Raw genomic sequence first — 26948 nt, forward strand, 5'->3', positions numbered from 1 at the left:
AAAGATTCTGAAGTGACATTAATGGTCATCAAATCTAAACTCTTCACTCCTTATGGAAAAAATGAAGCCCAGCGAGTTTGAATGACCTGCCTTAAGTCACAGAGCTGGTTAATAGTAGAGCCATGGTTTGTATTCAGGTCACTCAGACTGGTGATTTTCAACTGGGGACCCCCCAGGGGATACCTAGCAATGTCCGGAGACATTTTTGTTTGTCACGCTGGGAGGGTGCTACAGATGCCGGGGTTGCTGCTAAACATCTTCCAATGCACAGGACAGCTCCTCACAACAACAAAGAATTATCTGATCCAAAATACCAACAGTGCTGAGGTATTTGAGAAACGCTGACTTAGAACTACACTTTGTCACATCTATGTAATCAACTTTTTACTTAAAAGAAGCATTCTGAGTAAAACAGTGTCAAAATAGGTTACTTCCCTTTAATCAAACATTCAGGCAGATTTAAGGGTCCAGTTTATTTGATTTCCCGTGAGACAGAGGATAAAAAATAGAACATACTCACCAGGAGCCAAAACCCAAGGGTCTCCTATCATAATCTGGCAGATCTGGAGCAATCTTACAAGCTTGTATGTTCAGGTATTTAAATATGTGGATTTTGCCTTTTATACATATCTAAAGAAAGTAACATATAAATGCAACCAAATTACTACTCATCTGCAATATATGTGTCCCTTTTTTATCACAATCAGCTTTTTACTTAATGTATATTGGAAATAGAAGGCATTTCTATCATAAAGTACATACAGTAATATTAAAAATCTAATACTGTTATAACAAATTATATTATTTTTTATTTTAGGTGTTTAAGTGATAAAAATATAGGTCTTTGTTTGTAGTTATTAATAAATTTCAGTAACATATAAAATAATTTATGATTACAAACACTGTTAGACTACCAAGGAAACTTATCCCACTGATTAGTCAGGCATAGTCAGGGATTTAAAGCATTGCTCCCCCATAGATAATACTGGCAACTTTTGCTTTTAGGAATCCAAAAACCATGTACAATTATGTTTTCAATCCTACTTTCTGTTTTAGAGAAAAGTAGGAAATGATTAAATATTAAAGTTATATATATATATTTGTTTTTACCCGTTGACTTCTGTCCCAGAAGTCAAAACACAAATTCTTTAGGATTATGAGACCCTTCTATAGTTATGAAGTTTACTCAAAAAATTTTTATAGTTGCTAGACAGAGGCTTGTATAAGACCATCAATCAACTGCAAAGTAAAAAAAGCTACAGTGAAAAAGGCGGGCTGGTAAAAATGTTTTAGATTGTAGGATGTCTCAAATCTATAGGTAAAGCTACCTTATAATTACTTTATTATTAAATAGTTTCATTCCAGTCACTGATAAACAAATGACCAAACTGACTAAATGAGGTACTTAAGATTTTAGAAAATAGGAAGGTACAAAAACAATGGTCAGACAAAATGCACTGATAACCTTTAGTTCTGAAAGCTGAGTGTTTTTGTGGCTAGCACTTACATTGTCTACATTCAAGTTTTACTAGAAAGAAATTAACTCAAATTTTATTAGAAAAAACTTTAAGGAAGAATCCCTCAACTTAAAAAAAGTCAACTTAGTGAAAGGAAAAACACTTCTGGAAACATTACCCATCTTCCATCCCGTTTATTCAAGGCTTCTAAAGAATACATAGTGTGTGTAAATTTATTTTAAAAGAACTTAATTTTCAACAGCAAGATAAATGCATCTAACTTAAGTTCTAAATCTCATCCTTGGTCACAACCTACTCCACATCGGCTATGGATTACCTGTGCGGGAGGAGACTGTAGTGGATTGTTATCAAGGGTGATGATCTGTAGGTGCCTGAGGTTCCGATAACAAACGGGGATCGTCGTGATTTTATTGCAGGAGAAGTCTAACCGTATCAAAGGCAACTCTGCCAGCTCTGCAGGGAGATAAGACGGAAATGAACAATTAATGATATTTCAAAACTAGACAATTTGTACAGGAGCTTCTAGAAAAATATAGTAGATTTAACATAAGTATTTACCTCTATTCTTTCTTAGTGATTAACTGATACAGCAAATTGGTATAAAATGAAATCTAGTTGCTTACGGACAGGAATACTAATGAAGAGCAAGCTGTTTGATCTCTCACAGAACTACAGAAGTCTCAGAACCTGGAGGCCTGATACCACAGGAAGGTGGGCTAACAGAGATGAGACGATAGTCTGTATAAAGAACCAGTTAGATGCCTGGGTCCCAAACCCCAACTCACGCAGTTGGGGCACCACCCCTCTCCCATCACCACAGGAGTCAACCAGTTATTCTCTAGTGAAATGGAATGGAAAAGCCCTGAAGTCAGGGTCCCCAGGCACAATGAAAAGTCAGGATGAGCTGCCAGCTGAAGATGGAGGATTTAAGTGAAAGTCCACACACTTAATGGCAAGAGGTCCACACTTTCCTACTCAACCCCAACCATCCCCAGCTCTTGAACGCCAGTAGTTAGGAATATACACAACAATGCTGAAGAAATGAAATCTCTCTCTGGAGAAACAATATAGTCCCATACAAAAGGCTTTTAGACACTGACATGGCAGTTTTCCCTCCAAAATACCCAGCTTGCTGCTTAATTACCATTATACAATTCCTGCCCAGTATATCTGGAACTTCTAATCAGCTCTAGACAGACAGTATATGATCCGCAGACCTTTAGAAAAGCCTCTAGCATGTAAGACGGAAATCAAAATACACAAACCAGTCGAAAAAAGGAACTCAGAAGAAACAGGTAATATATAGGAAACAGAAGAAAACTTTGAAAAACTATAACTAACATAAGAGGGCCAGCCCCATGGCTTAGCGGTTAAGTGTGCGAGCTCCGCTGCTGGCGGCCCAGGTTCAGATCCCGGGTGCGCACCGACGCACCGCTTCTCTGCCCATGCTGAGGCCGCGTCCCACGTACAGCAACTAGAAGGCTGTGCAACTATGACATACAACTATCTACTGGGGCTTTGGGGGAAAAAGATAAATAAATTAAAAAAAAAAAAAAAAAAGAACTAACATAAGATACTGAATTACTGAAACAAGAAAGGGATGTTTTAAAAAAAATCTCAGACTAACAAGCGTTCTTAGAAATGAAAAATATGATGGCAGAAAGTAAAAATTCAGAAGAATGGTTAGAGCATAAATGGTTGCAACTGTTTACTACCTGGTAAAACCAAATGTCAAAGAAATGAACAATAAAAAGATGAGAAAAATCATAGGATCAATGACAGGGGTCCAATATCCAATACACAAAATTCCAGAAAGAGAGAACAGAGAAACCAGAAGACAGGAAATCATCAAAAAGATATCAGACAATTTCCCAGAATGAAGGATGTGAATCTCTTGTTTGGAAAGAGGCTCACCAAGTACCTAGGACACTGAAGTAAAACAACTCATACTATGGCACATCATCATAAAATTTCAAAGCAGTAGAAAAAAAGAGATCTTAAACTCTTCCAGAGGAGGAAAAACTGGTCACAAACAAAGGACTGGAATTAGGAATGGCATCAAATTTTCAAGCAATAATTTTTAACAGTGAAAGCTTAAAGTGAACAAAGACTCGAAAACCTGAGAGAAAATAATTTTCAACCTAGAATCTATAACCAAACAAATTACTAATCAAGGGTAAGCAAAGAATAAAGGTATTTCTTTTCAAGCGAAGTCGTATGACCAGAACCTACTAGAAGATGCTCTCCAGCAAAATAAGGGAGTAAAGCAGGAAAGAGGAATTATTTGTCAATTATACCTAAATAAAACTGAAATTAAAAAAAAAAAGAAAGTAAGAAAGAAGAAGACATGGAGTCCAGAAATAAGAGTATTCAACACATAGGGCCGGCCCGGTGGCTTAGCGGTTAAGTGCGAGCACTCTGCTACTGGTGGCACGGGGTTCGGATCCTGGGTGCACACCCACACACCGCTTCTCCGGCCATGCTGAGGCCACGTCCCACGTACAGCAACTAGAAGGATGTGCAACTATGACATACAACTATCTACTGGGGTTTTGGGGAAAAAAAAAGGGGGAGGATTGGCAATAGATGTTAGCTCTGAGCCGATCTTTCTTTAGCATGGATGTTAGCTCAGGGCTGATCTTCCTCACAAAAAAAAAAAAAAAAAGAGTATTCAACACAGAAGAAAGACAGCCAGACAGCAGTAACAGAGAACCACCAGCCTAGACTGGAAGAGAAGGAAAAAAGGCTCAATGAGGGAGATTTGCAGGGGGGAAAAAAAGATAGGTAATCTGATTGGTTTGACTAATAAGGCTGCTGGAAAAAGAGGGAGGAATTAGTCACAGGTACAGAAAAAAACGAAGCAAATTAAAAAAAAGAGAGAAATTATTAACTCTAGAAAAACAACAACAAAAACAAGATGTATCAGCAAGAAAATGAAATCAGAGTATATCACTTGCATTGGCAGGGAACGTTATTTATGTAGCTAGAACAATGTAAACAATTAATGATAATTTAATCAAAAGTTGTGATAAGGGGCCGGCCAGGTGGCTCAAGTGGTTAAGTGTTCGTGCTACACTGTGGCGGCCCGGGGTTCGCCGGTTCGGATCCCGGGCGCGCACTGACACACCGCTTGTCAGGCCATGCTGTGGCGGCGTCCCATATACAGTAGAGGAAGATGAGCATGGATGTTAGCCCAGGGCAGGTATTCCTCAGCAAAAAGAGGAGGATCGGCAGATGTTAGCTCAGGGCTGATCTTCCTCACAAAAAAAAAAAAAAGTTGTCATAAACTAGACTGGGAAAATGGGAGGAAGGAAGTGAAGGTATGATGGCAACAGTGTAAGGAAGTTAAATCCTCATCTACCATAACAAGAAGCTGACATAAAGTGTCAAAGTTGATAAATCCAGCAATAGCTGTAAAAGCATATCATTTAGAAACATGTCAGCAAATACCAGTGGAAAGAGTCAAAGGAAATGAAGGTAGATGCTTCTGGCTATTGAAACTGGGGAGGGGGCACGGCTGAGGCAGGGGAATGCTATTATTTATTTTAAGCTTTTCAATACTATTTGACCTTTTGAATGTTGTAATATATGATTTGATAAAAATTGAAATTAATTTAAAATCAAAACAGCAATATAACAAAAGACGTAATATCTTATTGACCAAATCGTAATATGTTAGAGACAACCAATTAATGAACGTGAACTTCCATACCAACTTGTGTGGCTGTTCGAATACAGCTTTCCTGCCATCTCAGTTTAACTGACTATGCTGAGATTACAAAATAAGCTGATAAAAAACCATTTGAAACTATTTGTGTGACTCAATTTTTCTTGGTAATAACGCATTCAAAATAAGATACAGAAATAAATTAGGTGATAAAACTATTAGATTGAAATTGTCATCTGAAACCCTGAATTTTCATTTTCACCAAAACCCCAATGTTTTCATTAATTGATTTCATATTAAGTCAGTATTATTACATTAGTAAACCTTTAAAGATCAACCACAGTAGGTGGACCCTGAGTAGAGGGGTAATCCTAGATAGAAATTTTGGGTTATAAGGTCCTACTGTCATGATTTTGGTCAGTTCTGCTGAGGGCCTTCATGCACATTCCTGAGGTGGTAGAAGGCAGAACTAGGAGGAAATGAGAAATGCTCTGAAGATAAAAGATGTAAAGGTTACTGGACAAGCCTGAGAAGAAAGAAATGCAGGATTTTAGGAAGTGTGGTTGCACTAAGTGTATAAAAGTGGACTGGAAATGTCACTTTCTGAGACGCTTACTTGGGATCCAAAATGTCAAAGCTACACTAGTATGTTAGAACTAAATATCATACTGGATCAAACTGGTGTAAACATCTGGATTCTACACTGAAGCAAAAGTATCATTAGTTAATTCAATATTTATTGTACACTGGAAGTCATGTTTTGTAGAAGAACCTAGAGAATCACTGTCATGAAAACACCCTCTCAAGATTAATTGTCCTTGAAATAATTAATAAACATTCTGAAATGTTTACAGATGAATTTCTGGAAGTTGTTACAAGTTAATTTAGTGGACAGAGTAAGGGAAAGTGGATGGGAGTACAGACGAAACAAGAGCTGCCATGAGCTGATGCCTGCTGTAGCTGGGTGATTACCTGCTCTCCTTTAAATACATTTCCATAATAAAATTAAAGAAATATATATTCTGATCTAATAAAATAATGGTTCTCCCCATTTTCACTTCCTTTATAGGTTTTTCTTTCATGCATTTGGATTTTTGAAAGACTGATAAATTATACTTAATTCATTTGTTTAATCATTTTTATCACTCAAATACATACAGCAGAGCTTACAGTCAGCCTAAGATAATCAGTCTCCTGGAGCAGTCTCTCACTCCACTCATTATTCACTCTACACATCACCTCCACACAACCAGTTAATTAGCCTCCATCTGAACATTTCCAGCCAGTGAAGGATAAAGTTATTAAGTTCAAGTCAAGGCCATTTTTAAGTCAGTGCTAACTGCAGGAATGTTTTTCATTATACTAAACTATCCCCTGGCCGGCCCTGTGGCTTGGTGGTTAAGTGCGTGCGCTGCAATGCTGGTGGCCCGGGTTCGGATCCCGGGTGCGCATCGAGGCACCACTTCTCCGTCCATCCTGAGGCCGAGTCCCACATACAGCAACTAGAAGGATGTGCAGCTATGACATGCAACTATCTGCTGGGGTTTTGGGGGGAAAAAATAAAATAAATAAAATCTTTAAAAAAATAAATAAATAAATAAATAAATAAATAAACTATCCCCTTAACAAAAATGTTATAGTTCTCCCAAGTAGTTATGCTTACTGAAACTTCCAGTGATCCTAACCTGAGTTACCAATTATATCAGTTGACAAGATCTAAAAACACACTCACTGGTCAATAATTACTGGAGCTTTTCACTGAAGAGTCTAACTTTTAAAATCCACAGTGGAACAGATAACATATATTGAACAAATCATTACATCTCAAACATTGGCTGTAACTCATACATTTTTATCTTGTGCCCAGTCTGAGAGATCTTCAATATAAAAAGACAAATACTAATAAAGCAGTTATTATTATTTCACAGTTTCTTACCTTCAGGCAAACGTACTAAGTGATTTCTCCTTACATTAAGGTCTCTCAAAGCTTCCAAATTACCAATTTGGGAAGGTACTGTTTGAATTTCGTTGCAGCTCACATCCTATTTCAAAAAGATACAAAGTAAAGAATTGTTCTAATATTATAAATTTGCCTGCTTTAACCTATCTGTAAAATGAGGTTGGATAAGGTAATACCCACAGTCCCTCCTAGTTGTAAAAAAAATTATGATGCTGTGCCCAAGAATAATTCCACAGTTTGTACTAGCATTTAATTTTAAAAGCTTATAGGCTTTTAACTGATTCTATACATTTTATATAGATCTACATTAATTTTGTGCGCAGAACTAACATTAAAAGACTTAAGATGTGAGGGCCGGCCCCGTGGCTTAGTGGTTAAGTGCGTGCTCTCCGCTGCCGGCGGCCCGGGTTCGGATCCCGGGTGCGCACCGAGGCACCGCTCCTCCGGCCATGCTGAGGCCGCGTCCCACATACAGCAACTGGAAGGATGTGCAGCTATGGCAGACAGCTATGTACTGGGGCTTTGGGGGAAAAATAAATAAAATCTTTAAAAAAAAAAAAAAAGACTTAAGATGTGGATAGGAGGCCTAGAATATCAGATCAAATAAAAACGTTGATAAAAAGGTAAAACAGAAAAAAGTATAAAAACAGATCTACTTAGGACAATATTTTTACTTTATATTGATCTAATGAAACTAGAAGAAAAAACAAAACAATGATAAAAATTATAACAATTAAATTATTTGAAAGCAAATCCTATTTTCAAAATACCAGTTCAACTGTTCAAAAACGTAAAATAAAAATACAATGAAGATGATTCAAATTATTCTTTATCAAACTGAATGTTGAGGGAAAAATAATAAAGTACACATAACTCAAAGGCTATGGAAAAAATAGATACTGCTCTATTAGCATCTGATCAACCTGATTCCAATAAGCATATTAGGTAGAACTTCTGGTATCTTCGTAAATAGCTTGATCCCACTGGTTCTCAAAAGAGACTGACTACAGGTTCCAAGATCGATAAATTCAGAATTCTATAATTCTGAGACCAGCCAGAATAATTTGTAAACTCATGTGTAGCAACAGGAAGCTGCATAGGTTAATAAAAGCTCCAAGATGCCACATTAACAATTAAAACTCCTCCAATATGTGAGTAAAAAGAAAATATTAATCGACTATTAGACAAGACCATTTACCAAAAACTTCAATAAGCTTCAAACATTATTTTTAAATTTTCCCAAAATATTCTTAGAGAAAATAATACTGTTTTTACTTTTCCTACCACTTAATGACTGAAGTAGAATCAGAAGCTAGACTTCTTAGTCCAATGCTCTAGGCATCAAAGTTACAAGGGTTCTAAAAGAAGTTGAAAGGATAGGAACATTTAGCTTTAGCCCGAAGATAATAGCAATCTATAATATTTCTCTCAGAAAACGTATATGTTGAAAGACAACAGCTTACTTTCACCAAAATATGAAGGGAAAAAAAGGAAAGAAGCAATAAGGATGTTGCAGAAAGACCATTAAGTGGGAATCAAGAGCTTTAGGATGACAAATCCTTACTTTGCCACAGCTGTTTGTATGACTGAGGGTATCAATTCACCTCTTTTGTAGAAGGCTAAAAGCACCTTCTGTGAGACATATCTATCTTTTAAGTATTTAGGATTCAATAAGTAGAAACAGAAAGTTTAAATAACTTGAAAACCAGAGTTTGAATCACGAGTATAATTTACCTCTAGTTCATGTTATTAACCCAAGTTCTGAAGAAATGCCAATAAACATACATTTTGGACTTTATTTCCTAGATTTTCTTGGCTCTAAATAAACAGTGGTCTAGGATCTAGACTCCAGATTTAATATATTTGTGAATTTTTACATGTGATCTTTTATATTCATAATCCACCTGAAAAAAAAAGTGAGTTAATATGTGGTCCAATTAGAGTATACGTGTATTTATTTTTTGTTTATGACGCCCCTCTTTGTTAATAAATCTACATGGAACTATACGCCCAAATCTCAATAGATATAATTGTATTTGACCATTTTAGAAATATGAAACGGCTTTGGAGTTAAGGTAGACTGGTTTCAAATTCTACTTCGGTTATGGAACCTTGGGCAAATTACTTAACCTATCTGAGTGCTAGTTTCCTCAGCTGTAATATGATGATAATTATAGTACCCAATTCATAATGTTATTGTGGGGATTAAATGAGAAGTCTTACTCCCATGCCCAGAACATAAGTACTCAAGAGTAACAAGGAGTGGTAGGTGAAAATTAGGCTTCTTAGAAAATATAAGGCAGTTAAGAACAGCTTACTTTAAGAGTGGGAGATAGGTTCTAAAGATAGCATGTCAGGCAAAAAAATAAGCCTGACTTTTATAGTGTCCATTCCCCTATAGGAACTAATCAAAAATCAAAATATTGATGTTATTAAAATTTAATTTGAAAAATTCAAATGCATTATTAACTTATATCTCAAAAGTTTAATAACAGAAATCACCTAATATTGGTTAGAACCTAATTCTAATAACCTTTTCCCATTCCATGTGGGCCTATTAGACTTGTACTTTCAGTTCTTTCTTAATCATGTGCCAAAGCACTTGAGTACTGATCCATCAGTAAGACTTCATTATTGATACTTGAAAATAACACCTTAATAACGGGTCTTTACCATATAAAAGAGGATGGGATGATACGGTTATAGTACATACATGTGAGACAATCAAAAAATAAAATGTTAACTTACAAGTTCCGTTAAATGTCTGAGATGTCCAATTTCTTCTGGGAGTGAAACTAATTTGTTATTACTGGCAATTAAGACTTTCAATGGTAAATTACACAAGTGTACTGGCAATGTTGACAGCTGGTTCCGACTAAACGGATAAGTAGAAAAAGAGGAGTCAGAGCCCACCACTCAAGAAAAAAATTTGCATCTTTCCCATTCTATACCCAGTAAAACAACAAATATATAAGTCTTACAAGGAACAAACAGGATATTGGATTTGAATTCTAGCCTTCATTTCCTCACTTGTCAGCTCTGTGGTTTTAGGCACAGCATTTAACTCATCTGTATCTTACACAGATTCCTCATCTGTAAACTGAGGATCCTAATACCTCCTCTACCTTTCTTACAGGGCTCTTGCACCATAAAACTCCTTTGTAAATAATGAAGTGCTATATAAACAACATATCTTATTCAAGCTAAATTTATTTAAAAAAAAAAAAAAAGATTTAAAAATAGGGTAGATAGCTATCATCGTCCTCCTCCTTCCAAAGAAGAGTTATTTTTATAAGTGTTTGTAATCGACTTCCCTAATCATTACAGTATTAAAGCCAAATGTACATAAATGATCCAAATATAGTTCTACAGAAAACAAGTGACAGGTTATGATTTCAAATATATTTTATCAACTGAAGTATAGGTAAGGAATCTTTTATTTATACAAAAACATGTAAATCAGAACTAAAAGTAAAATAAAACAGATCTATCATTAGAAAAAAAATAAGTTAAAATTTTACTTATGTAGATTTAACCTCTTAATCTTTAGGATAAATTGCCCTCCAGTTTCAAGCTCTTTTGCTGATTTAATTTACATAGATAAGGAGCTTTAAAAATTTTCTAATCTAATAATAGTTCTACTCCTAGACATTTATCTTAAAAAAAGAGAAAAATAAACATTTACATACAAAATTCTCTACTAGTATTATGTTTATCATGGCAAAAAATTGAAAGAACACAAATATCTGAGAGGGAAAATGAGTTTTAGAAGCATATAAATTGTACAATAAAATGATTACATATAAAAATATTTCCAAAGGATATTTCATGACAAGAGGAAAAACATTTAAAAATTTGACTAAAAGCCTGGAAAAAAAGAAAAAGATCACCTACAATTATATAACTCAGATACAACATTTTGACGAATTTCCTTTATATTTTTCTACATTTGCTCATTTTCTCCAATGAACATGCATAACTTTTATAATAAAATAAAAGAAAAAAATTCTTATAAAATTGCAAAGATGGAGCTGATCAGTTGAATAAATGCATTTATACATTCAGAACTTAATATACAAAAATATATAATGGCAAGAACCAAACAAAGTAATTTCAGATCTCTTCTCATTTGATGAAACTTACTTGAAAATGTAATTTGAGAACCATTGCTACAAGACTGCTGCAAGCCTATTAGGCTAATGGCTATCAGAGTTTGTTAATTATTGCAAAGTCAAAGACAAAGGGAGAAACTAGAGGGACATAGGAAATACAGGTAATTTAGCCTAAGAACATGTATAGATACTGCTAATATAAACAGATAATGTAAATTTTAGTGAAAGGGAAGAGAAAATTGAAAAGACCACATAAAATAAAAACTTCTAAAAAAATCCTTACCTAATATTCAAGTACGTCAGAGCTTGTAGGTTTAGAATCGCCTCTGGTATATACCGAATACAATTTTGGTATAAATTGAGATTCTCAAGAGAAACGAAGTGACATGCTTCAATGGGAATTTCTGAAAGGCGATTTCGTGACAGATCTGAAAGAAAAAATAAATTAAGCTTAAAACCAATCCTTGGAACTTATTTTATTGAAATGTTAAATAAATAAGCAGGTTTCATGATTGTTTGAATTCCCAAGAGTTCCTATTGTGGAGACTGGTCCAGACTAAACATTCAAATATTTATTGATTGATTGAATAAACCATTTTTACATATGCCTCTACACCTGTTGCCGGGAAATGCTGATTTCTTTTGAGTTTCCACATATACTAAAAAATAAAACTATTATTCTTTGCAAGTAACACAAATTCTAAGGCATATCTGCCTATGAATTATGTCAAAGATCATACTAAGTATCAAATATCCTAGGAAACAAACAGATCCCTAAAATCTACCTTCCCAAAAGCAGAGATGACATTCTGAGGTTTTTACAAAAGCAAAGCAAAACAAAACAAAAAAATACTGTCCCGTCTTTACCCAAGATTATAAGGGTCATGTCAAAAGGACTCAGGAGCCATCTTTGCTCCCACTGGCCAAAGACGAGACGATTTGAGCTTCAATAAAGATAAAAATCGCAATGGATTGAAATCTATCACATATATTGAATTATGTAAGTTTATAATGAGACCTCCGCCTCTCCCCAAGAAAGATGATAGAGAATCAATTCATTACATTGTAAACTGACAAAGTAAGGGGAAAAATCAAACATTTATCTTGCCTTCCCTATGAACTTATAAAAATTAAATTAATTAACAGAAACCTCATTAAATTGGAGTTGGGAGGGAAAATCCTGAAAGATATCTAGAATTACAATGAGGAGACCAACCTGCTGACTAGTTGTATGATCAGACTTGGGCAATCACTAGGCAACTTCATTAGGCAATTCCTAGGACTTTTGCAAAGCCTGCTGATTGGAACAAAATTCAGCCTTGTGCACAAAAATCTTATGAACCTGTTTATGACTATTACAATTGACTTCAGATTCTTTTCATTTTATTTTTATTTTTTTTTTTTGGTCAGGAAGATTAGCCCTGAGCTAACATCTGTGCCCATCTTCCTCTCCTTTATATGTGGGACGCCTGCCACAGCATGGCTTGATAAGTGGTGCATAGGTCTGCGCCCGGGATCCAAACCTGTGAACCCTAGGCCGCCAAGGCAGAGCACATGAACTTAACCACTACGCTACCAGGCCAGCCTGCAGATTGTTTTTAAAGAAAATTCTGATCTTCCTTCAGATGTTAACTCTGTGTTTATTAATGGGCTGAACTGGGACCTCTCCCTTCTAGTAAAAAGGACCAGAATGGAGCAGGAAATTATCCACTCCAGATTTAGTTAATCTGGCAAATCAACTCTCTCGTACCCTAGATGAGTCACCTCAAAGAAAGACCGCTAAAAATTTAATCTTCAACTCCAGCAAATGAAGGCCCCTAAATGAAACCAAAAACCTCCTAGTTTCTGCTGTTATTGTAAAAAGCCAGGACATTGGAAAAGAGATTGTTACCAACGTCCTTCAAATTCTCAATGACAGGACTCCGTGGAACTACAGGGGCTCTTCCCAATCCTCCCTCTTAACCTGAAAGGAGAAACATTTCTCCAGATTGGAGACGAATCTCTTTCTGTCCTAACTGACAGCAGAGCCACACTCTTGGTGCTCAACCCCACTGCTATGAAGCAGCCCCTGCCTCGGAGTACTAAAACAGTTCCAACAGTGGGGATCTCTAATAAACCTCAAAAGGTTTCTGTCTCAGAAACTATTCTCTTTTGTTTAGGCCCTTTGAGAGACACACACTCTATTCTCCTTAGTTCCTTTGCCCCAATCCATTTATTAGGCCGAGACTTCTTGGAAAAGTATCATGCTGGAATTTCTTTCTCCTGAAAGGGGGAAATAATTCTAGAACTTGACAGTAGCCATCAAAACAGCCAATCAGGTGAATTAAATGACGCTTTGACATCTTCTATTTGCTCCATCTCCAGAAGTACTAGAGCTGATTCTGGAAACTCTGATCATTTGTTGCTACTGAATCAGCTCCCACCCTCCTTATGGGCAAAGTCGTCAACTGATATTGGTAAAATTCAAAGCGTACCTCTCAACAATATTCAAATAAATCCCTCAAAACCTCTCCCCAGAATTAATTAACACCCTATAAGTAAAGAAGCTCTTCAAGGTATAAAGTCTATCATAGAGGATTACAAGGATCAAGGCCTCATTATCCCTGTACTAGTCTCTATTATACTCCTATTGTACCTGCGAGAAAACTCAAGAACCAAGGGTGGGTTTGTCCAGGACCTCTGAGCAATAAACTACGTTGTTACCCCTCAACACCCTGTTGTTCCTAACCCTCATACCCTACCAACATCCATTCCCTACATCCCATTCCCACTGAAAGCAAATTCGTTACAGTAACTCATTTATGTAGTGTGTCCTTTATTACCAGTTGATAAAGACAGTCAATACTTTTTTGCCTTCACTTGGGAAGGAAAACAATTCACCTAAACAGTAATGCCCAAGGGTTTTACTGAGAGCTTTTCTTATTTCCCACAAATGCTGAAGGCTGATCGAGATGATATAAAGTTCCCTGGGGGTTCTAATTTGTTGCAATACAGGGATGATTTATTTCTTTGCTCTTCCTCCCAAGTCTCCTCACAGGAAGACAGCACCCACTTGCTAAAGTTTTTAGCCTTACAGGGATATGAAGTCACCAAGGAGAAACTGCAGTTTGCCCAAACCCAGGTTCGATATTTAGGGCGTCTGATATCAGAACAAGAGCTAAACCTAGATCCAGATAGGCTCCATGGTGTCCTAAGTTTCCCAAAACCCAAAACTAAGTGCCATTTGCGAAGTTTTCTTGGGGTAGTTGGTTACTGCTGAAATTGGATTCCAAATTTCACTCTTATAGCCAAATCTCTGTATGTTCTACTGAAGAATGACATCCCAGACCCAATTTTATGGAAAGAACAGGATGACACAGCCTTTAAGGCCTTAAAGGAGAGTTTGATGAACCCACCTGATAATCCAATTATCTCTTTTTCCTCTTTGTATATGAAAAGGAAGGGAATGCCCTTGGGGTACTCACCCCAAAACACAGGGACTACCAGCGACTCATAGGGTATTATAGCCAGCAACTGGACCCTGTGGCACAGGTATATCCCCCCTTGACTTACAGCTATTACTGCCACTGCCCTTCTGATTAAGTCTAATGAGAAAATCATTGTGGGATCCCTTTTAACCATTTTTATAGCTCATGCTGCAGAAGCCCTCCTGAATTCTCATCACACTCAACATATTTCAGTCAGCTGCCTCACCTCCTACAAAATCCTTGTGTTAACTGCTCCTGGCATAACTCTTTTACATTGTAATAATCTCAACCCTGCCACTCCTCTCCCCTCCGTTACCAACGAAATCCCTCATGCTGCTTAACCCTGACGGATCACATCCTGACTTCTCATGATGACCTGCAGGAAATTCCTTTGGGTAATGTTGACTTCTCATGGTTCACCGATGGCTCTTATTTAAAAGGTGACAAAGGCTGGGCCGGCCCCGTGGCTTAGCGGTTAAGTGCGTGCACTCCGCTGCTGGCGGCCCGGGTTCGGATCCCGGGCGCGCACTGACGCACCGCTTCTCCGGCCATGCTGAGGCCGCGTCCCACATACAGCAACTAGAAGGATGTGCAGCTATGACATACAACTATCTACTGGGCCTTTGGGGGTAAAAATAATAAATAAATAAAATCTTAAAAAAAAATAAAATAAAATAAAAAAAATAAAAGGTGACAAAGGCAAATATTGTGCTGGGTATGCTGCTGCAACTCCTTTTGATATTGTCGAGGCAGCACTTTTACCTTTGGCTACTTCAGCCCAACAGACTGAATTATAACCTCTTACATGGGCTTGTACTTTAGCCAAGGGCAAAACTGCCAATATTTATACTGATATTAGATATGCTTTCGGAGTAGCTCATGATTTTGGAATGTTGTGGAAGCAACATGGCTTCCTTACTTCCAGTGGAAATAAAATTAAAAATGGCCCCTATGTTCAGGAATTATTGGCTATCATACTTTTACCTGCTGCTTTAGCTATTATTAAGATCCCAGGGCATTCTAAACTTGACTTTCTGGAAGCTAAGGGAAATCACCTTGCTGACACTTCTGCGAGGAATGCTGCCTTTAAAAGAACTAACAGCAGCCAAACCTCTGTCATGGTCCAAAGGGAAATTTCCCTAAATGATAATTTAGAAAAACTGACCAAAGAAACCCTACAATTGGCCTCAGAAAAGGAAAAACAAGATGGAAAATTCAACAACTGTTGATTTGATAAAGAGAGAAAGCTCTGGTTTGGACCAAATAACAACCCAGTCCTACTAAAGACTTTAAAATTCCCATTCCTAAGAACTGTACATGCATTAAACCATTGGTCTACTGACAAAATGACAACATTCATGAATCAGTATTAGCGGAGAAATTCAACAAGGCGGCAAAAAGCGCCTACTTCACTTGTCCCACTCGTCTAAAACACAATCCAGGGAAGCCTGTTCATACTGCTCCCAGACATTTTAAACTGCCTAGTGGACCATTCGAGGTTTGGCAAATGGATGCCATACAATATCCCTCATCCCATGGATATAAATATGTTTTAGTCATGGCTTGTATGTTTTCTCACTGGACTGAAGCCTTCCCTTGCTGACAGGCTACCACCTCTTCTGTGGCTAAAGTCCTATTGGAAAGGATTATCCCTACCTGGGAAACTCCTCTCGAGCTTCACAGTGATCATTTTACTGGTCAGGTACTTTGACAAGTCTGCGCTGTTTGGCCGGTTTTTACAACACTTTTGCTACGCTTACCACCCTTAATCCTCTGGTTTAGTCGAACGCACTAACAGCATTATTAAGATTCAACTGGCAAAGCTTGTAGAGACTCTCCAAATACCTTGGCCAAAAGCATTGCTCTTGGTGCTTCTAAATCTCAGACCCACCCCCTTTGGAATTCATAAACTCTCAGCCTTTGAGACAGTCACAGGATGCCCAATACACTTGACTGCTCCCTCTTTTGACCCACAGCTGATAAAAGGTGATATACTCCAATATTTGCAAAGGCTTAATGGGTTCTATTAATAATAACCATGTTTTGGTAGAGCAATCTTTTCACAGTGTGCTCCAGGGAGATGAAGACCTTAAGCATCATACCTTGCATGGAAAGGTGGAAAAGACACCTCCAAAAGGACTCTCTTCAATCTTGCTGGGAAGGCTCCTATCAGGTACTGTTAACTAACCCTTGTGCCATAAAACCGCAAGGAATAGACTCTTGGATTCACATGACACACCTAAAGAAAGCACCAAACCCTGACTGGACCTGCACATCATCTGGTGACCTGAAAGGAAAGATTTCCCAGAATTAAAGTGGACAACATATGATGAGACAGCTTTCTCAAGATGTCTGGATCAGACCTGTTGGAAGTCTGTCTGCCAAACCTTTGATGATGACATAATGCTTCAGATGATCACCAATGCCTATGATCTTGATAACATATGGACTTTAGAAAAGAAAAATGCTTGAGAGTTCTCCCTTCTACCCCTTCTTGTTACTCAAATCTCGCCACTTTCCCTCTGAGATGGCACACAAGACCCAAGAAAGGTCCTTCCTGGCATCCAGGGACAAAAGGCTGCTAAAACGGGAAAAACCTGACTCTTGATCAATGATGCTTTCAGAGAAAGATTTAGATCAAAAGGAAGAAATGTGAAAATTAATAAACACAAATTTCGTTAAATTGGAGTCAGGAGGCCAAAAGGGGGAGCTCTCATGCCCTACGTTGATAGCAGAGCCCAACAGGAAGAAGACTTTCTCAACTGGACTAGCAAGAAGCTTAGCCAATGAGAGACTGTCACAACTCAGTCAATGAAAAGCCACTACACTTTGAACTCCCAGTCTCTTCCAATGGACTCTTTGTTTACAATAGCCCTTCCAAATTCCTCTTCCCTTCTATAAAAGAGTTTCTCCTCCCTTTGCTGCCTGGGGACTTGCACGTGGCTTGCCATCGTTGCAGATCTCAAATTACAATTCTTTGTTGATGCCCAATAAACCCACTTGTGCTGGAGAATTAACTGGCTATTTGTTTAAGGTCAACAAACTGTATCGTTGAACAACCAAAGAGTTAGATGGAAGCATCTCTATTTAAGTGTTCTAGCTATAAATGAAAAATGATAGAATATCACCATTTTGCAACGCTCGATGAACTAATGGATCCAGAATTGAGTATTAATGGCTGTTATTTTACAAAAAGACCATCAGAAATTATATGCCTCCCACTAGAACAAAACATCACTTAATGGTCACGCCAAAGGGACAGGACCTGAGTCTAACCAAGCTTTGGGTCAGCTGCAAAGTTTCAGAAAATGCAGAAGACAAATGAATGTGCTGAAATACAATAACTCTATCATTAACCATTTAGATTTAATTAAATATACTGTGAGATCCATTTGCTCACTACTGTTTTCTGTCTTCTTCTGCCCTATCTTAAAGTCTCTGTCGGGAATTATGTGGTGAGAATGCTTTACTAAGAACCTTCCCTGGATGGAGGACCTGAATTCCTGCATATCTACAAATATCTGGCTTTCACCACAACAAGTGAATGATATTTTGGCTAGGTATAGGCACAGTTCTTTTCTTAGTAATCTGTAGATGTTATTTTACTACCTTCTAGTTTCCAGTGTCACATTGAGTAGTCCAGCACATATCTCAGTATTTTTCCCTTTTAAGTAGCTTGTTTTTTCTCTTCCCACCACCCTCAACACTCTGGTCTGGAACTCAGTGGGCTCTTTCAATCCTTCTTTAAACCAGAGAAATTCTCCTCTGTTGTATCTTTAGTTGCTGCATCTCTTCCATTTGCTCTTTCTCTTCCTTTATATTTTTTTCCGCTTTGATATACTCTTCTACTTAAGGGTCCAGACTATGAATCTGAGTCTCAACAACTATCATTCTCTCCACAAATTAATATATAGAAAAGTTTTTTCCTCCTCACTTTTTGTTTTAGTTATTTTGTGCTATGATTAGAAGCATGTCACTTTGTTTCCCTTGAGAATCTCAGGATAATTTGTTTTGTTTTGCTTGTTCAACTTGTCATCTATCTCTTCCAATAGTTCTATTTCCCTGAAGTCACTTGCTCCAGATGTAATCCTTGTTCATTCTTTCTCTGACTGCCGGGGTTCCTTTAAGTGAATTATTGTTGTTTGCCAATTCATGGCTTGCCTCATCCTTGGAGCTCAGGTCAAGCTGCTCAAGTACCCTGAATGACAGTTAACACCAAAATAGTGGAAGGAACCTCTACAATGCGCTGGAACCAAGCTTCCCCTCTGGGGTACAGGTAATCTGTCATGTGGGCCCTCTCCGTCCCCCAGAGGAAGAAGAGGCAACCTGCATGATAAAACCCTTGCCATTCCCTTTCCCCCAAAGAGAAGATGTCCTGGCCCACAATAATCCTTTTTTTTCTTTTGCTAATTAACTTCCTTGGCCCACCCTCCTTCCTACAAAAATCTTCCATTTTGTATAACTCCTCTGAGTATCTCTGTTTGCTAGATGAGATGCTGCCTGATTCATAAATTGTTTAATAAAACCAATTAGATCTTCAGATTTACTCGGTTGAATTTTTTTAACACTACAAAATTTTAAATTATTATATCTTCCTGGTAAAGCAAACTTTTTTTTTTCATTTTTTTAAATTGATGTCATAATAGTTTATAACATTGTGAGATTCCAGTTGCACATTACTATTTGTCAGTCACCATATAAATGCGCCCCTTCACCCCTTGTGCCCACCCCTAAACCCCCTGGTAACCACCAAACGGTTCTCTCTGTCCGTGTGTTAGTTTATATTACACATATGACTGAAGTCATACAGTGTTTGTCTTTCTCTGCCTGGCTTGTTTCACTTAACATAATACCCTCCAGGTCCATCCATGTTGCTGCAAATGGGACAATTTTGTCTTTTTTTATGGCTGAGTCATATTCCATTGTGTATATATACCACATCTGCATCCATTCATCTGTGGAAGGGCACTTGGGTTGCTTCTACTTCTTGGCTACAGTGAACATTGCTGCAATGAACACAGGGGTGCATAAGCCTCTTTGGATTGTTGATTTCAAGTTCTTTGGATAAATACCCAGAAGTAGGATAGCTGGATCACAAGGTATTTCTATTTTTAATTTTTGGAGGAATCTCCATACTGTTTTCCATAGAGGCTGCACCAGTTTGCATTCCCACCAGCAGTGAATGAGGGTTCCCTTTTCTCCACATCCTCTCCAACATTTGTTATTTTTTGTCTTGGTGATCACAGCCATTCTCACGGGTGTAAGGTGATATCTTAGCGTAGTTTTGATTTGCATTTCCCTGTAAATCAAACTTTTTATAATTTGTAAGTTACCTCTTTTATTCCTAGTACTGTTATTTGCTTTGAAATCTCCTCTTTTGGTTGGTTTGGTGCACTAACTTTAATGTGACTCCTATGATCCCTGTTCACGGCCTTGTATAATACTCCCTCCTCCACTGAAGTGTGGGTGGGACTTCATAAGTAACCAATATACTTCTATTGGTTAGACTTGCTTCTAACCAATAGAATATTGCAAAGGTGATGTGATGTCATTCCTGTGGTTATGTTCGTCTATCTTTCTGTCAATCCGTCTGTCTCTCTCTGTTGCCAGCTTTGAAGAGGCAAGCTGCCACGAATTCTACGGCTGCAAGGAAATAAATTCTGCCAACAACCTGAGGGAGCTTGGAAGCAGATCCTTTCCCAGTCAAGCCTCGAGATGAGAACTCAGCCCTGGTCAACACCTTGATTGAAGCCTTACAGCAGACCTAGCTAAGCTGTGCCTGGACTCCTGATCTAAAGAAACCATGAAGTTCTTTAAGCTGCTAAATTTGTGATAATTTGTTATACAGCATAGAAAACTAATACAGTCAATATTTCTACAGAATATCTTTTCCTATTCTTTAATTTCAACTTTTCTGGATCATTATGTTTTGAATGTGTTTCTTATAAACAGCACATAGATAGATTTTGCTTTCTTTTTACTGTCTGACAATCTTTATCTTTTAACTGACACACTCTATATTTAACATAATTACCCAATGTATTTTGATTTTTAAAGGGTCACTTTATTTATTACAGATGTAGTTCATTGCCCTTTGAATATCTATGTTTTTTTCTTCTTTCTATTAGAATCTCAATTGTGTTCAAAACAGTAAAGTGCTCAGCTAGACCACTGACTGATACTTCCAATTTCATTAATCACTGAAGTTCAAACTAAAGAAATAAAGACAGATACAATATTTAATCACATATGACTTAGAGACTAAACTGATGTAGGAAACTCTCATTTGGAGGTGTCCTGAGTCTGTATGTAAACTGAATGCTTCAAAATTACCTCATGTTTTTCCATAGAGTGGAAAAAAGATTTCTTAGCTCTTGAGGACAAACTTTACATAACAATGCCATTGAAATGCTATATATTTGCAAATATATTCCTTTTCCAATATTTCCTATCTCAGTACATGATGCTTTTGTCCATCCAGTTGCTTAAATTAGAATTCTGAATCATCTTGACGCCTTTCTCTTTTTCCTAATCTAATCCTATCAACAAACACTGTCAGTTTCTTGGTCCAAATATATCTTGAATCCATCAATTTGTCTTCATCTCCGCTGTTACATCTTAGGATTATTCTAAGAATCAAATCAAATAATGCATGGAAAATCACTTCATATATCGTAAAATGCAAAGAGGCACGCATAAAGCCAGCTTCATAAGGCTGACAAGAACACAGCAAAAACAAGTAACAAAATCCCCCAAATTATAGGGTATTGTATTATGCAATAAAATATAGCAGAGTGCAATACAATAATGTATGATCTTTGGTCACCAAAAATAAGTATGATCTTTGGTCACCAAAAATAAGTAATATTACATTAAGTATACTCTACTTTTAAAAGGCAAAATAATGTAGAAAACATTTATTTAAAGATTTCCATTAAAAGGTTTAAAACAGTTTCCTTATCTTTCAGTGAGGTTAAATAAGCACCCAGTTTACTGTATCTTTGTGTCACTAGAGTAACCTTTTGATTTCACAAATACACAATAAGACTAGTTATTGTCACACAAGCCTCCTAAGTTTCCAGTTCTGTGTTGTGTAGTCAATTCTAGGTTGTTTTCCAGACTGCAAGCTCAATTAAGATTTGTCAAGTATTGTAAAAAGCCACAAACTGGATAATAAATAACTTTGCAATTAAGCTATTAAGTTACTTCTATGTATCATATCGTGGCCTTGGTCTTGCACCAGCCATTTTTTCTTCTAATGCTAGTGATATGAGCCAAGAATTATACCACTCTTTGGAACAGCCGTTGGATGTATAACTCAGTTGAGCAAAGCAGAAAAGCCCATTTTGGCCTGATAAAAATATGAGAAAATTTTTGGCTAAGGGATATAACATGGAAGTTTCAATTAACTAAAAGAAATATTTCAATGAAAAAGGTTTTAGGGCATCACAATTTTACCTCTATGATTTTTTTGTTTTAAGAAATACTACATGGGGCTGGCCCCGTGGCATAGCGGTTAAGCCCACATGCTCCGCTGCTGGTGGCCGGCGTTCAGATCCCGGGCGCGCACCGATGCACCACTTGTCAGGCTGTGGCGGCATCCCACATAAAGTGAAGGAAGATTGGCATGGATGTTACCTCAGGGCCAGTCTTACTCAGCAGAAAAAAAAAAGAGGAGGATTGGCATGGATATTAGCCCAGGGCTGATCTTCCTCACAAAAAAAAAAAAAAAATACTACATAACCTGGATTGAAAATAATTTATGTCCAAACAAGTAAGTATTTAGATAAAATGAATCAAATCCAACTATTGAGAGAAAAACTATTATGTGCATCAAACTACAGATAAATATTTTATAATTAAAAAAAAAAAGCTGAGATAACCATAAGAAAAGAGTACATTAGCTATATAAAACAATGACATTGGATCTTTTTTCCATTCTGAAGTATAAAATGTTTTTAATCTATGATATTCTCCTGACTATTTAAAAAAAATACACGGCCATTGATTTATTGATCTATTTGCTGCATGGACTCATGGATTTTCATTTTATTCAGTGGTTTATAATCCATTATGACAACTCCCCTTTAGGCTGGCTCCTGTATGTTTCTGATATGCCATCTTCAGGTTTTTTTTGAGCATTTCCTTATATATTGGCACAAAAAAGATACTCCAGGCTTATCGTGCAACTTTCATGCCCCAGTTCTGGAATCAGCTATTTCTCACCATCCTGTAACAGAATCTTATATAGCAAGTTAGATTTGGGGGGTGGGGCAAGGGACAGAAAGGAAAGCCACCAATCCTGGAGGAAGTTTCAGAATACATGACTGTTGGTTTCTTTGTATGCCACTACCCTTTGTAGTAGTCTGTTACACAGCAATAGAAAAGCAAAACAGAAATTGGTACCTGGAAGTGGAGTGCTGCTGTAACAAAAACCTAAAACATCTGGCATTGGCTTAAAATGAGGCAGCAGGCAGTGGCCCTAAGGGGTCTCCCAGAGCCTGTTAGTAGAGGCTGAAAGGCAGTGAAAAAAACGCCATTGAAGGCTAGAGAAAAGGGCATCCTAGTTTGCTCAGGCAGAACAATTAAGAAACTATGTATAACCTGCAGTAACGTGATAGGAAGAAAGGGTATCCAGTGGATTTCAGTCACCATACATATATGTGGCTACCTGTAGTGAAACATGTTAGTTGAAGTTAAGAAATACATGACAACAAAGATCACTAAGTATTAATCTTAAATCTTAGTGATAAGAAAGAGTATGCATTTATTTACACACACATATACATATTCCTACAATTTTCTAATTTTTCTCCACTCACTTATTTTTGGACAAATATATTACATACTTTTCAAATGATGCAGAGAAAGCAAAAGACATCAACCAACTTAAAAGACTTTTTTTGCTCACAGAGGAAAGAATATGAATTTCGGCCTAGAATGGATTCTAGCTTCACATAATATTAGAAAATGAACTCAATTTTGGAGTCTATAAAGACCATCCTTAACTGTGATCCAATTCTTAAAATATTTTCTTTTACCTTGAAATACTGCTCATCACATACTCTGCCAATAAAGTTTTCAAAACCATACTCCAAAACAACACAACTTAGAGAAAAACTACTACCTTAAGTGAGACATGATAGAGCCAGATTTTAGTCCTAGCTCTACCATTTATTACCATCTTAACCTTTAGAACATTTCAAAATCTCCCTCCCTAGCACTTTCAGTGAGATGCTTTCAATTATTTTACCTTTTTTACAGATAAGAAGCATGCTAAGAGGTACCATTAACTACATTAACTATTTAGTAACTTCATCATTTTATGAATTAGGAGTGGTTGATTCCTACTTTGGGGAGACAAATATGGAGCTTAAAGATATAATAGTAATGTGGCTTCTTAAACCTGAAAAAAGCTTTTGGGAAACATTTATTTAACTGATGTGGTATTTTCCTGCTAGCTAATTTTCCAACTTTCTATTTCTGTTTGAGACTGTGAAGGTCACAAGGTCCATAAAAAAATATAATTCTACTAACATGATATTGCTCACTTCTCATAAGGTGGCAAAAATCAAAGGAAAAAACTCTACTTCTTTATAACACAAAAACTTGCAACTTTAATTACTTAAATCTCTTAAAAGAAAATAATTATAAATATCTAAGTGTTTCAATGTTTAGTTTAACGAATTCTTTCTTTGTTCTTAGAGAATTCTACTCAATTTTGCCCCTTCTTTCAGATGCAGTCAAAACTGTCGCAATCATGATTCTCGACTCTTCCTAGAGCTGCCGGAAGCAACCTTCCTTTTCCTCAGACCAGTGTCTGACTTTGATACTGAGGTGCCAGAGATCACTTCCTTTGACCACCAGATCTAATTCACACTCTCCTCCACCGCTCTGTTCTTCTCCCTATTCTCATGTAAGCTACCAGAAGAAATAATGTGGTAACATATCTGTTAAAAGGAACCACCTATCTGAATCACAACCAAAATAAGTTAAATTCAGTTGAACCAATTAATACAAATATTTTGAATTTAAACTTAAGTTTTCCACACAACAGGGCAGCTTGAACTTATTCAGTTCTATCTAGAGTTCTTCCCAGTGTTTCCAGTTCTTATGCATGAGCAGGTTATCTAAAGCACACAGGGAAAAAGGACCAAGGGATCCCTTTCCCAAATCTCTCATTTAAAAATACACTTTGGGCCATTGTGTATTGCTTATCATCATAAATGTATATATACAGTAAGACATTTTTTGGGGTGTTTGCTCAGCTCACAATGTTCTTAATTTCTTTCTCTGATTCACAGGCACTGGCTCTCCCTCCCTCCCAGCTTCTCAGTCCTATATGCCAGTGATTCTGAACCCTAGGGACCCTCTCAAAGGAAGTAACACTGAACTTCGGGCTTTCCTCAGTCTTGATACTCTGGTAAACCCCTGTCCCCCCCTTCAGGAGCCATCTCAAGCATAATCTCATACTTCCCTTGGCTTGTCTAGGCACTCAAAGGATTCTCTCACTGCATTTCCATTACTCCACCATAGTAATTATCACGTTACTATAAATATTTGTTAGATTTTAAGTTCCTTGAGACCAAGAGCTTTGTGTCTTTAGCATATAACATAATACCTGACTTATTAAAAGGTCAAGTTTATTTGCTAGAATTAAGTTACCCAGTGTGCTAACACTGGATATTTTATGTTGATCAAATCTCTAATTAGCTATTTTATGTTTTTATTAAAAATTGGAAAATTAATTATTCCTGAATAAACAAGTTTATATTGTAGGTAGTTAACTAATTCTTGAAATGTGGGCTGCATTAAGGGAATCATAAGAAAGGATCCTTAGTAGTACAGGAAATGTAGGAGACATACCTACAGACCAAGTCAGATTACAACCACACCACCACCAACCCTTTGCAGCATGAATTAAAAATAAAATGGGTAATCTAATGATGGATTAAAATTAAGAATATATTAACAAAAAAAAAAACTCCTAAAACTCAACAACAAAAAACCAAATAACCCAATTAAAAAATAGGTGAAGGACTTGAATAGACATTTTTCCAGAGAAGATATACAAATGGCCAATAAGCACATGAAAAGACACTCAACATCACTAATCGTGAAGGACATGCAAATCAAAACCACAATAAGATACCACTTCATATCAATTAGGATGGCTATTTTTCTTTTAAAGCCAGAAAATAACAACTGTTCGTGAGGATGTGGACTAACCGGAACCCTTGTGCACTGCCAGTGAGAATGTAACATGGTACAGCTGCTGTAGAAAACAGTATGGTGGTTCTTCAAAAAATTAAACATAAAATTATGTTTATGATCCAGGAATTACACTTCTGAGTATATACCCAAAAGAACTGAAAGCAGGAACTTGAACAGGTATTTGTACACCAGTATTTATAGCAGCATTATTCACAATAGACAAAAGGTGGAAACAACCCAAATGTCCATTAACAGATGAATGAATGGACAAACAAAATGTGGTATATGCATACCACAGAATAATATTCAGCCTTAAAGAGGAATGCAATTCTGATATATGATACAATATGGATAAACTTTGAAAACACTGTGCTAAGTCAAACAGGCCAGACAAAAAAGGATAAACATTGCATGATTCCACTTATATGAGGTACCTAGAATAGTAAAATTCATAGACACAGAAAATAGAATAGAGGTTACCAGGGGCTAGGGGGAGGAGATAATGGAGAGTTATTGTTTAATAAATAGTTTCAGTCTGGGATGATGAAAAAGTTCTGGAAATGGATATAGTGGTGAGGGTTGCCCAACAATGTGAATGTACTTAATGCCACCGAACTGTACACATTAAAATGGTAAATTGTTATGTATATTTTACAATAAAAAAAATCAAATGGGTAGTACTCAAAATCCAAAATAAATGTAATCTGCCTCTTTTTACTGATATGTGCCTTAAAAATCTCTAAAACTATGGACTTTTATAATAACCATATCTTATACCCCAGCAACAAACTAAATAATACAGAAATTATTGAAACAAAAATTCAAAGTATCCTTTAACGTCAAATCTCAAAAGTTGGTCTCCGACTGTGTAACAAAGAATGTCAATTGTTTATTAACTTCTTTCCTTCCTAACTCCCTTTCTCTTTCCCAAGGAGAAAAATGTTTAATATTTCATTCTATTCAGCTATGTAACTATGACAGTAGAACTTATTTCTTAAAATCTCTAGAGCTAAGCCAGGAAAACCTAGGTTCATTCCAGTCCAAACACAA

General features: G+C 36.8%; 1 protein-coding gene across 12 annotated transcripts in view; it reads right to left on the minus strand.

The window, feature by feature from the left end:
* Positions 1-26948, minus strand: part of LRCH3 (leucine rich repeats and calponin homology domain containing 3) — a 104215-nt gene that overhangs the window by 48945 nt on the left and 28322 nt on the right. For all 12 annotated transcript variants that reach the window (XM_087439745.1, XM_004424516.3, XM_087439748.1 and 9 more), the window contains exons 2-6: positions 11501-11645; positions 9854-9980; positions 7082-7187; positions 1795-1931; positions 521-630 (exon numbers count right to left, since the gene is read on the minus strand). In XM_087439745.1, coding sequence (XP_087295871.1) covers positions 521-630; positions 1795-1931; positions 7082-7187; positions 9854-9980; positions 11501-11645 — 625 coding nt within the window. The remainder of the gene's footprint in view (positions 1-520; positions 631-1794; positions 1932-7081; positions 7188-9853; positions 9981-11500; positions 11646-26948) is intronic.

The sequence above is a fragment of the Ceratotherium simum genome, chromosome 15, assembly GCF_057802395.1.
Source record: "Ceratotherium simum simum isolate JZ-2026a chromosome 15, ASM5780239v1, whole genome shotgun sequence".
Classification (NCBI taxonomy): Eukaryota; Metazoa; Chordata; class Mammalia; order Perissodactyla; family Rhinocerotidae; genus Ceratotherium; species Ceratotherium simum.